Source organism: Anser anser (assembly GCF_964211835.1).
Source record: "Anser anser genome assembly, chromosome: 2".
Classification (NCBI taxonomy): Eukaryota; Metazoa; Chordata; class Aves; order Anseriformes; family Anatidae; genus Anser; species Anser anser.
The window spans coordinates 13,975,868-13,989,308 of record NC_139721.1 but is presented as its reverse complement, the minus strand read 5'-3'; the positions used below and the strand labels follow the sequence as shown (position 1 = coordinate 13,989,308).

The window sequence follows — 13,441 nt, the reverse complement described above, 5'->3', positions numbered from 1 at the left end:
TGGAAATTTCACTTACTTTTGAAGGCAGGATACATTGGAATGATATTTGTTATTAGAAAAGCATCATATTTTGCTTCTGCAGAGGAACTTAATTCTGAAAACAGAAAAATACTAATGAGATGAAATGTCAGAATTCAAAGAATATAAAAACATTTTCAAAACTGGTTTCAGAGAGTAATCAAAAGGAATACTGTCACTGAAACAGAAGTCAGAACGGCTCTGCGTGCTTTCACAAAACAGACACACAATTTGTAGATAGAGGACTGTGGGATTATCTTCTAGGTCTGAGCAAGCCTCCTGCACCAGTAATTCCACATCAGTAATCCATTCTTAAATATTTTAGCCACTGAATAAGGAAGGCAGAGCAATGAAATTCACAACTGTGAGACTGTAAAGTTGTGTCCCACAAACATTTCCTAAATCCGAAAGGCTGTTTATCTGAGACTGAACAAATGTAACTGCACCAGGAGAATTCAGGACACACTTTCACACAGCTTTTCTACTAGCACTGTTTCTGTGGGATGGTAGATTTTACTTATTTATTTATTTTACAGTATGCAGCAGTCTAATATGGATTTATAAATTAAATAAATTTATCCTTCTGTTGTTTGAAGTCAAAATTACAAACTAACTAGATTCCCAGCTCATATAAGTCAGTATATGTCCACTGACATTAAAGGGCCAACTTTTAAAGACTGTGCTCCTACTCTGTAATTCTTCCTTCACCTTTATTTTTATTAACCAAAGTGGAACATTTCATTGTTTTTGTGCATGAAGCTGAGCACCAGTTTGGAGTATCTCTCCAGCCTCATGAAAGTGAGAAGCCACAGCCATGATGGCAACTTGTGGCACTGAGCCCTTGGTCCTGAAGACGCACAGCAAGAATAATATATCCATCCCATGTGTGATACTGGTGCAAATCAGGTAGTTTGAGGAAAAGGCATCATGGAGGAAGGAATCACCCCGGGAAGCAGGGAAAGCAGACCAACTCCTACCTATGTGCTTTCCCGACAATCTCAAAAATAAAACAAACAGAAAAATCCTAGTCCCTTCACATCTGGAGGTGTTTTATTCATACCTAAGGTTTTCTCTAACAAAACAGAAAATTACAAAATCTCTAGGTTTAAATAAATAAATAAATAAATAAACAGTGATGCATAAAAGTGACCTTTGAGTGCTTAAATTCTGTAGATGTGCTATTTGAACTTACGAGGAGGGAAGAGGAAGCCGTAGGAGAGCTGTTTGTCACCTCTGTAGGCCAGGCAGCTCTGGCTGTTTCCTGGAGAAATGCGGAGGTCGGGCCTCACGCAGCTGGCCAGGTGCTCCGGGACACCAGATACCTCCGCCTGCATTGAAAATCGCATGTAGAAGTGACAAGAAAGGTAACTCCAGGACTTACAGCTAAAAGAAAATGATTTCTTATAGTCTACAGATGAGATTGAAGGCATTGTGTGGAGAACAATGATGCGCCCTGGCCATAAAACCAAGCCTTGTTCCTCTATTAGGAGGGCAGTTCCTCCCTTCAGGTAACAGAAATCACCATGGGAAGTAATCCAAATGAAGTAGCTGATTAAAATAAGTTAGGAAAAAAAATCCCCATTGAGAAAAAAAAACTTAGAAAATGAAATCAAGAAAAGCAATATTCAAACATTCTGCTTTACAACTCTTTTGTCATAAAGGAAGATAGAAAAGGAACGAGGAGATAGAAAGACAGAAAAGGAAAAGGAACATTATTTTCAGTGGTATTTGGAATAATTTCTAGTGGGAAAATCTACTTGAGGAAGGATTATTTTATAATTTCAAGAATACAGATAACAAACAGACTTCCAAAGAATATTTTAAACAAGTTGCAAGAGCAAAGAGAGCACAGACCTGTTTAGAAATTGTGTAGGATGTCCAGAGAGGCATCAGGAATGTTTCACTGTAGCCACTTTCGAAGTCATGGTGGTGCAAGATATTGTACTTTGTGCGGTACAGCACTGCTGGGCGCCCGTACAGGAGATGTTTCTCTATAGATCAGAAGAATTTGCATTTCAATTTATCTATCAAAACCATGAAGATAGAATTCTATAATGGTTTTGGTTGAAAGGGACCTTAAAGATCACCCAGTTCCAGCCCCCCTGCCATGGGCAGGGACACCTCCCACCAGACCAGGTTGCCCAAAGCCCCATCCAGCCTGGCCTTGAGCACCTCCAGGGATGGGGCATCCACAGCTTCTCTGGGCAACCTGTGCCAGGGCCTCACCACCCTCAGAGTAAAGGAGAAGAGAAAAAAAAAAAGGGTTGAGGACCACAACAGTTGGCTTTCCAACACATGGTGATTTTACAACAGTCCTCAACAGGATACTGACCCTGAAAAACTGCTAAGGAAAACCCGTAACAGAGAGAGCAGTTGTTCTTCAATAGTTTTGGTTGGGATCCCCCTTCCAGGCTCAAAACCCACATTGTTTACAAGTCTTTTCTGCACTTGAAAACTTGTTGGGAACATAGCATGGAAAAAAAAGATGCTTTTCCAAACTAAGGACACTCCACAAGGATGTTTATGCCCACATCTCAATCACACAAGGCAAAAGCACTTTGTTTCTTTAAATCGGCCCCTATGCTATCAGTCTCTGCCTCTCTTTTCCTGACTTTCTGTCCTCCCTGTGTTTTCTGTAAAACACAAAGTCCCTGACAAAAGGAAGACAAAGGTGTCCACTCACTAAAAGTGTATTTTTTTCCACTTTATTAATACAAATGATATTCTGAAGAGGAATGTGCTATTTTCTGTCAGTAATATCAAAGAAAAACAAACAAACAAAAACCCAAAACTTTTCCTAACTCTGGCTAAAAAAAGACACCTCCAACTCCGCAAGATTTGCTTTTCTTCTGTTGTGGTGCTATGTTATGGTTAAATGTCACTAGATGCCCCGATAAGTTTTGCTTACAAAAAGACAAAAACATCATTAAACGAGATAAAAGAAAAATAAATTTCCTGGCTAATCTTGCACTGTGCTGCATGATTCACTGATTTTGATAACCATTTGGCAAACACGTTTGGCTTGCTTTTGGAAATCAAAACATAAAAACAAGGTAAACAGCCTAACCACTGTTCATAGATAGGCATTTAACCTGAAAGAAAAGGACATGTTTTATTAGTCTTTGAGTCCAAATAGAGGATATTTTTATAGGACACAACAAAAAAAAAAAAAAAAGAGAAGTAGGAAAAGCGTTGTCTAAGGACAAAGATGATTAACTTCCTTTATTCAAGAGAACCTGGAAGGAATCTCTTCCTGCTGCATGTGCATAACAACAGCTAGATATGCTTGATTCCCAATGCAAAAGAAGGGAATTACCAATTAAACACAGGAAGATCCATGAACATATATGCTAAAGCCTGTCATAAAATGTAAGAAAATAACTTGCACGAAATAGAATTGTTTGCTGTTTTTGTAAAGGGAACCTAATTCCACTTACCAGACAACTTATGAACAAGCAAACAAGAAACTGAAATTTATTTATATGCTTAATTCTTAAAATAAAAGTACTATTTTTATAATACTGAAGTGAAGAAGCATCTGAACCTAAAGCAAAATAGAGATGTTGAGATATCTAGGAGTACAACATTTTATTTTTTTTTCTGATGCCAGAAATAGCTAGAGTGGGGAGTAACTCATTGCTAATTGGAAAAATCAGTTTAACAAGATGAAAGCTGGAAAAAGGCAATTTACTCACAAAAGGAATAATTTAACCTGTAGAAACTAAGGGACAGGCTGCATTGTCTGTTCACAGAAGTAAAATTGAATAAGTAGCTTTGTTAGGATTTTTTTAAATATTCTTATTCATCTGAGAAGCCTGATTTGAAGTACCTCAGTTCTAAACTTCAATATAAATGCAAAGTTTCAGAATTCTCTCAGTTGGACAAGAAGAAATATAGATTGTTATGATAAGGAAAATGCTGTAAATTGTTATTGCCACATGTAAACTTGGATCACAGCCCTGACATGGCTGAGAGTGCAGATGAATGAACTTCAGTGCTGGCATACATCATCAAGAGCACAGGAGCCAGTGTCCAGAAGAGCAGAGGATGCTTTCTCCCAGGAGAAACCTGAACACTGGTGAGGGACAAAATTGCATGGAGTATCCCTGAACCAGAGCATTTGTGCACTTGTTTGCTAATAGTTCAGTGGATAACCTACACCCTAAAAACCAAGCATTACAGAACCAGTCAGGGATTGTCAAAGCAGCTTTACCAATGACCTGGTGAAACCTAAGTCTGATGAACACTGGTAAACCAGAGTGTGCAGATCTGGTCTATGCTTTTTATCCCATCTATTGCTTGTGGTTGAATGGAGCATTGCCTCATGCTCCCTCTCCTTTCTTCATTTCTCTGCTTCCACAGCAGACATTAAATCTCCTAATGGTGATGGAAAAAAAGAACTAAAATTCATCTCACTTCAAGGAATTCTTTAGTTCCAGGTGCAGAAACAGATAGCACGCACTTCTTCATGTGATCTTAATTTTGTCCATGTCTGTATGCTCTTTTGACAGTTTTTTGGAAAGTTAGTTTACTACACGTTAACTAAAACAAAACAGGAGTTTTTCTGGTATCAGTGATGCAAACTAGCTTGCAAAAGAAAACGAAAATAGCTTTTATTAACTGAGGCACCAGGCTCTTACCTTCAGTTCCCTTGACATGAAAGCGCTTATTGAGTTCATCCAACTTGTTCTTCTCAAGAAGAGAAAAAAGGAAAAAGATTAAGGTCACTGGAGCATTCTGACATCTTGTTTTACTAGGCATCTAGCAAAACAAAACTAGCACTATAAAACACAGACAACTTTCTTGTTTCCTGTTTTCCAAGAAGCAATAATTGTTCCAAAAGGGCACAGAAGGTTTCACAGGAAGGATCTGGGGAATTTTTGCAGCTCGAACTCTCTTGAAACAGCTGTAATGGCTATAAACTTTACTAGACATTTATGGCTAATAGTGGGAGTATCAGCAGATCCTAAACACCTACCTTATCATCACATGTACATCCTATATCAAAGTCTGATGCAGAAGGTAGAGCTACAGGGTAAAGTGGTTTAGCAACTTCATCTGGCACAGTGGGTTTGTAAACATTGGCTCTCAGCAGGTGATTTAAACTTCCATGGGTGCCGTTATTAGGAGCAGGCTTTAATCCAAGCAGATCTATGAAAATACCCACAGCAAATTAATGATGGTTAGATTGCAAACATGTATTCAGCAGTATCTCTACTTATAGCTAAGACATTTTTTTTCAATACTGTTTACATCCATAATGTGCTAATGAATTCTTTTAATGTAATAAAAATGCTAATCTTTTGTGTAAATCATAAAATTGTAAATCCTGCCCGAATAGTATGGTAGCCTTTATGACAAGAAGGTTAATTTGCATGAAGACACTGGAAAAGAGTTTTATTATATAACTACTCCTGCAGTTTCCAAAACAAGCCTACAGTCAATGTGGTGACCTTACATCAACCACCTGGAACACTGTTATTAGTCACCTGCTTTATAGATAAGGAAAAACTACCTTTTTGTTATTTCATGCTTGGGGAAAAAAATAATTATACCTTCAGCTAGGAGGTCTTACTCCCTTGGAAAATCATTATTAAAGAAAAGGTTATACTGAATGTCTGTATACAGCATCAGATTCTACTTCATGCCTACAGTAAGAGTTTAAGAAACAATCATACCAGGAGGTGTCACAGAAAGCTAAGTGATCCCCCTTGAGCTGCTCCATGAGACATGCAGGTGCAGAAGCCTCCTTCCTAGACTAACGAAGTGTGGACACCACACACAGTAGTGGTGCATATTTGATCTCTGCTGAGCTGTGTGCAGCAAATCTGTGTTAATACCCTTTATTGACCAGCTGCTACAGCAGAGCAAACCAAGGCCCCTGAGAAATGCCTTCAGCCCCCCCAGGCCAAAAGAGAAGCATTTGGGAAGGGACTCTCGGAGGGTGTAAGGGCACGAGCTCACGGGTGCCTAAATAAGCCCCCTTGGGTAAAGCAGCATGTTTCTCTTATAACTCCTCAAGCAGGTATCTTACCACACATGACGTTGTAAAGTTCAATGTTTTCAAAAGGAGGTACTTTGGTCTTGTATTTGAATGTAGGTCCGTAACCAATGAAAACAGTCTTTAAAAAAGAGAGAGAGAAAAGAGAAAAAAGCATTAAAGGTAGGGTGTTTTTTTTCAGTGAATATTTACATTTTAAAAAACTCAGATTTCTTCTGCCTTAATGACCCCCCTGTAAAGGTTACTGCATTGCCCTTACCTGCATGCTGTTTATCTTATTGTCATAGCCATGGTCTCCATGGAAGAAACATTTTCCTGTTGGTTTCTTGTAAACATCCACAGCTTTCCTAAATTGAAAAAGTATTAGCAATTTTCTCAAAGGTGAAGGTACTTTGCCTGACTGGACAACGTACTTTGGGGACAGGTGGGATAAGTTTTCAAGGCATTGCTCATCTTTCCTGTACTGCAATCCTGGGTACTGCAGGGTCATCTGACAAGCCCATGGATTCTCCCACTGCTCCCACTATACAAACCTAAGAGCCAAATCTTATTCACTGATAATTAAATGGCTGGTAAGGCAATTGTTTTTGCAAAACTTTCTCATATCACACCTTCTCCTACAGTCTGGAAGTATTTCAGATCATATTCCCCCAGTTTGCAAAAAGCCAATAGAGCACTTTTGAGACCATGACAATGATGCAAACGTCATACAAAACTGTAACCATTCACCTTCAACCCAATACAAAAAAGTCGGAGGGAAAAGAAGGGAAAGATTGTAATGAAGAAAAATATATGGGAAAATAAGTGCTATATCGTAGGAATGGTAATTATCGGCCTGTTGCCGAGTCCTATTTTACAAAATATGTGGGAAAAAAAATAAGTATTGTAGTATAGGAATTACAATTATCAGCTTGTTCCCAAATACTTTTTTGCATTCAGTTTTATGAAGGCCATGTATATGCAATCCATGCAGTGGACCAGATTACCCTACAAGTTAATTTCTTCATCAGTATAGAAAAGATGCTCTGCCAAAGTTTGATTTTGGCCTTGGAAACTACTAGAATTATGGCAAGCGGGTCAATAACAACCATTTTCCTGCCTGTGAATATACAATGAATTATATTTACATTAACAAACGGTTTATTGGTGAACAAGATGTCAAAACATCTAATGAATAAATATGCAAAATAATAAGTCTGGGGTGATTAATAAGAATAAATGCAAATCAGCCTGGACCCTCCACTTCCATTACATCAGTTCCAGTAAAAAAAAAAATATAAAAAAAAAAACACTAAGAAACGTTATAGGCCTAAAACAGTCTACTTCTTTGAAATGTACATGAACCCTAGCCACAGAAACTGTACAAGGCAAACGGCCAACTAGCTAGTGGAGTTATGCAAGAAAGCAATTGGGATTTCTCATTCACTGCTTCAGCAGAGTGATCCTTGCATAATTCACAGGAAGATAAGCACAGATGTCAAAAGGCACTTACAACACACCGTATGTTTGCCTGGCAGCTATACAGGCAAAGAAAAGTACCATAATTTAAAGCTCATAACAGAATACCGTAAGCCAAAATCTGTGTCATCTTCCAAGAACCACTGAGTCAGCTTCATGCATTAAGGCCCAGCCATTCCTATACTGTAATACACATGTCAAAGGATGAAAGTAAGAAATATATATATTAACACAGAAAGGGGTGTGCAATTTGTATATAAAGGCTGTTCCTCTACTGTTCACTCCATACATATAAGTGCCAACTTGTTTTTCTCAAACAGTTTTTAACTAAGAATATTAAAAATTGCCTATGTTTTATAACTGTAAATTCAGAGGCATATCATGAAGACCAGGCCAAAATAGGGCTTGCTCTGAGCTAAAGCATCGTGGTTTGCTGTGGATTTGTTTCACAACACAATATGCTACAGGCATTTCAGCGCCAGTCCTGTAATACCCTTTCACGTGTTCTCAGGCTTTCATCCACTCTGCCTGCCAATGTCTCTATTTTCTTTCCAGTTACCCAGTTCATCCCCTCGACCCCTTGCTCCCTGACCTCCCCTGGTCACATAATGCCTTCCGCTTCCTCTCATATTCTCCACTTCCTGGTTTTAATAAGTTTTTACCTTACAAAAAAAAAACAACTATTAGCTCCTATATGTGAGCTAATTGGTCAAAAACCACACTGTTGCTTGCATAAACTAATCTGGGTTTCTCTCTTTTATCAAACTACATATTTTCCCAAACTTGAAAACAATTTTGCGTTCTGCGACCCTACACCTAATATGTCTGAACCTCACCAGGAGTTCAAAACTCCTCTTGTTGCCAGGTGGCAGGAGCAGGATGCTGACAGACAGAGCAGTCCCAGGTGGCTTGCTTCCTCAGAAAGAAAGGCTGAAAAATCAGGCTGAAAGCAAAGTCTACCTTGCCACATGCCACTTGCGATCCACCAGTAAATGGACATCCTCAATTCGTCGGTTGTAAGCATAGTGCAAGCGTTTAGGAAGGTGATGTTTCAAGTACGGCTTAAAGTGCTGGTCTGGCTTTCTGCACTGAAAAAGAAATGGTTACAGACAACACTACTGTCAGTTAGCTCAGAGGCACACGAAACCTTGAACTACAGAAACCAAGCTGTTAAGCACATTATTGATGATGTCTTGAAAACAATGTGTACATCTAGAGTACACAGCCCAGCCCCTTCTGTGCAATATTTACGTAAGACCAGGGCACAGGGGGTCATTCAAAGATTTTGGAAAACTTCATTCTCATGACAGTCTTTTTGAAAGCATCATGCAAAACAAAACGTCATGCTTACTTAACTTGTAGATGAAGAATTTTATTCTAATTGGACCAAAGATTAAATTTTAGAGGAAAGCCGAATGCTGAAAATACATCTAGTCTGCAGATATATTCAAAGCAGCCTGGTTAGTAAATTTGATTGATTTATTTTTTTAAATCAGCTTTCATTTTAAATACTTTTTTTTCCATTAAGAGCAGGGTTATGGTTGAAGGCTATCAAATGAACTTTTTCAGCATCTTCAAAGTGCTAGTAAAATATTTACCCTAAAAGATTACTTTCCATTTCTGAAGGAACGAATAAATAGACTCAATTCAGAGAGTCAAGACGGTCAGGGAGATTCTGGCTCAGCACTGCCCAAAAAGGTTATAAAAGCGACTTCAGCAACAAACAGTGGAATTTATGACAAACATTAATCTGTACTCATGAAGGGCACCATTTTAAACTCTTTATTCATGTTAATGGTTGGTTTTCCTGCCTGAAGAGTGAGGAGGTAATGCTGAATAATGCCTCGAATTAAGATATGAAGTGAGCAGTGCTAAATACTTACTGTAAGGTTGGCAACAATCACTTTAGGGTCATCTGTTAAGCAAAAACAAACAAACAAAAAGAAAACAAATATATAAAACCAAGTAATTTGCAGAAGAAATCACAAGGTAAGAACGTATTTTTACAGAAGGATTCCTCATGAATATTTGTTGATCTTTACTAAAAAAGTACACTGTATATATATATAGGATGGGATATCCTGAACAAAAACCAAGTTTAACCTGTTCTCCTTTACTTAATGGTATTTTGGTTGCTCAGGTAATGTTGCTCACTGCTTTATGAGTTGGGCCTTAGTTGAACATTTATTCTATTTTCTGAAAACATCATTTCAAGTCTTATGATTACTTTACTTTAAAATACAAAATCATCCTCAAAGACTTTCCCTGAAAGATTTTGAAGGCACAACTGAATGCAACAATATGCTCCCTTAAAAACAATAAGATATATATGTTGTAGATTTTGTCTCTTAGCATTTCACACAGTTCATAGTCTACTACAGAATAAGTGAAAGCCATGGTAAAATATACAGAATACATCTTTGGACTGTGAAAGGGACATACAAAATGCAGAAAGCTCCAAACTAGCCCAAATTAACTCTGTCTTCTTCCAGAGTGACAAAAACTCATTTTTTCAGTCCTCAGAGAAAAAAACAGGCAAGGAGAATATCTTAGTAAGAAAAAAATCTTTTGCTTAACTCTTATTGTTTTGGTTGCTGAAGGCATGATGCTGCTGAGTTTGAAATGAGTTCTGCTGAATCCTAAAATACAAGTTACACACTTGTCCATTGCAGAGGTGTATCTGCAGGTCTTGACACAATATTATGGAAGAAAATGGAAAAAATAAAAAAGATGGTGATTTGCCAATTAACAGGGGTAAACCTCAGATCTAAAATTAAAAAATACGCTTCTTTCTTCTATGTTCAAACAGTTTATTTAATTCAGCTGGGAAGCTGTGGAAAGAAGCCAAAAGAGGAAAATGGTTTTGCAGGAAAACCTAAGTATGAACTGGAGGTCACTCAGACTAACTGATCTTTTTGGAACATATGGCCATTCATCCTCCAAAGAAAGCTAATTTTGCCCAGCAATTTGGGAATTCAAGGATTGAAAGATCTTCAAAAAATCTTCTTAGAGGAACTGAAATATAAGTTTTTGGCACACTGAAGAACAGGAATTCAGTCTTTATGCTAGTCTAGTAAATTGTATCAAAATACACACTATTTTCAACAGATCTTTATACACTCATCCCCTATTCTTAGAGCATAAATACACAGAAAAAAATAGCTACTAGTAAAATAAATAAATCGCTATCTTAAAGTTTTACCACATTCTTATGATTTCTGCTACTATTCTAGAAATCTTTGATCTTCAAAGGCCAATTTTTTTGTGAAATCTGTCCTCAGCCTAGGTATATCTGAATTGCTGTGAAGGGTCAGTTGGTTGTCCCAGCTATCTGATCTTCCCCTCTACCAAAAGTTACCACCCTTGTAGCATACTTTGCAACAACATACGCAATTATGTTTAGTTTATGAATTTCACTGTTTGATCAGTAGTTAAACTGTTGACAAAACCAGGATTGTGTCAGTACACTGAACCAGAGTGGTCGTGAGAGAGCCCTGTCCTGGCACTGCTGCCCTGGAGGTGGTGGTCCTCAGAAGAGCCATGGTGGGCAGCTGGATCAGCTTTGCCTTAAATCACAGAGCTAAGCTTCACTCCTGTCTGAGTCCTGAACACTCTCATGGAAGATCAGCTAATCTCAAACATCAAGGCAGAGTTTGTTTCTAACAGCATGGCACAAAAAACAGACAGCTTTCCGATTGCTATAGGATCTGAATGCATGCTCTACAGTTCCCCTTATATTCTTCAACATCCCCAGTCTGTTGCAATTTAGTAACCTGCTCTGTTCTTCATCTATGCCAAAAGCATGAAGAAGCTACTGAATTCAAAATTAACAATTCACTTTTTTCCATCAGCTCAGAAAAGATATCAGACACTGTTCTTATATCCAATCCATGTGGTACTAAGCTCCCTCCAGTCCCATTTTTATTGTCAGAGGAGAAGTGCATAAACTTCTAAAGACATGTAGGCTGCTGTCTGAAACTGGCTTCAAGATGTCCCCTTCTCCTTACCAAAACAAGTGATTTCTAACCCAGAACATTTCAGCCATCCACTTGACACAGCTCTAACACTGTGGGATGTGTGAACAAGACGGTCCTCAGTGAGCTTCCCTTTGAATGTCCTGCCAACACACTGCAAATTTACAACCTTCGGAAAACATCATCCCAAGGAAGGGATGGAGTCTAGTTCTCAGGACATAAAAAGTACAATTAAATTAACTTACACTTTAGGTTATTGCTAGACCTAGGGCGAATTCGCCCTAAAGATCCTGGCAGCAAAATGATATCTTCCACGTTGGTCAGATAGTTGCTTAAAAATTCAGTTCTTTCACAAGTAGTGTCTTCCATCCCTGCAGAAGGAAAATGCAAATTTAATCCAGCTTGAAAATAAACATGTTTTCCAAAACAGCACAGAAAGAAACACCAAACAGACCGTGTATTCTTTTCTTTTGGGTGACAAATCTTATTCTTGTTCTTTCCAGTCATCTAATTCCAACATCAGACACTGGTAGGAGCCAAACTAGGGGTGCTTTTAGCACTTGCTTACACAAGAGAAATACCAGACTCAACATTGTAGTAACAAGCACCACATACACCATGTGTGCACTGACACATCTCCAAACTAAGCTCATGGAAAAATCAAAGTCTGTTTCTGGTTTAGTGTACTACTTTGGGGTTGTTGATTTTTTTAAACAAAGGATTTTAAGAGAAGTTGCACACAAAAGGTATTGTCTGTTGGTGGTCTGTTCTAAGGCAGACACAGATAAACAATTCTCTCCTACAGTTGTTTGTGGTGGGGAGGAATGTGTTGCCAGTCACAGTCAGTTCTCAGCACAGAACCACCTCCCCTGGAAATTCTTCCTGTCCTTATCCCTCTCCCCCCACAGCCAGAAAGGAGGCGTAGTCCCTTTTATTGCTAATTTAGATGTTCTTGTGAGACTTCCATAAACAAAGTCCTGAACAGAACAGTACTCCTTACTCCTTATGATTAGTTTGTGACTTCTAGTAGCATCGCTGAAATGTTACGCAAAAGCAGGTTTATCTCAAACATGGTCACAATTTTCCTTAATAAAACATTATCTTTGCTAATATTTACTATTTCTTCTCATTACAAAGCTTCTTCCAATTTCCAAAGAATGAGACCTAACAATAATGTATCTGCTTTTTGGTGACTCTCCATCTGACCCTGAAATATCTTTTAGCTGTTTTTCCTCCTTCCTTCATTGTTTTGATGACATTTTCCATCCAAGCTGGATACAGCCCCTTACAGATATTACAGTCTTCTCCTAGTAGGATAACTTGTCCCACTAATTGCCATGGAAAGGTCTTGCTCTAAAGTTCTAATTCTCTCCTCATGAAAAAGAGAACAGTGCTACCAAATTCTTTTTTTCTATAAAAACTGGCAAAAAGACTATTCTAGGAACAGTATGGCCTTCCAATACATGCAAGGAGAGCTATGCTTGGATATGATATTAGAAATGCCAGGTTATTAAAAATTCTAGAGATATAAATACTCAGATCCCTGATATGAAAGAGAATTGTCCTCCAATGACAATTAACAGGAGAGTGGAGTTGTCTGTCAACACTGGCTGTGTTTTGGTACTTAAACTGCTAGAAAAAAAAAAAAGGCACAAAAATATCTTAAACGGAACTTTCTTTTAAACCCCTATAATATATACAGCTATATTGCTCAAGCATTTGTATAATGAAACAGAACATTTTTTATTTTACCATGATCACCAACAAATATGACATTAACACATCGATGTAGTTTCAGCTGTTTCAGTCCATCCATTAACTGTCCTACTGTCTTGTCAATCTCTCTCAGGGGATTTACCATCATCTGTACAAATATGCAGAAATGAAAACAAAAACGTTAATTGTCATTGCAATGCTCCCCCCTTCTACTACAAGTAAAGGTCCTTTGGCAAAACTCTGATGGGACAACATCCAGGTCAAGAGGCAAAGC

General features: G+C 38.1%; 1 protein-coding gene across 1 annotated transcript in view; it reads right to left on the bottom strand.

Moving 5' to 3' along the window:
* Positions 1-13,441, bottom strand: part of ENPP2 (ectonucleotide pyrophosphatase/phosphodiesterase 2) — a 71,761-nt gene that overhangs the window by 8,847 nt on the left and 49,473 nt on the right. The window contains 11 exon segments of the mRNA XM_083824107.1: positions 17-94; positions 1,211-1,346; positions 1,873-2,009; positions 4,659-4,710; positions 4,997-5,169; positions 6,053-6,140; positions 6,279-6,366; positions 8,438-8,565; positions 9,361-9,392; positions 11,697-11,822; positions 13,204-13,315. Of these exon segments, the coding sequence (XP_083680233.1) occupies positions 17-94; positions 1,211-1,346; positions 1,873-2,009; positions 4,659-4,710; positions 4,997-5,169; positions 6,053-6,140; positions 6,279-6,366; positions 8,438-8,565; positions 9,361-9,392; positions 11,697-11,822; positions 13,204-13,315 (1,150 nt within the window).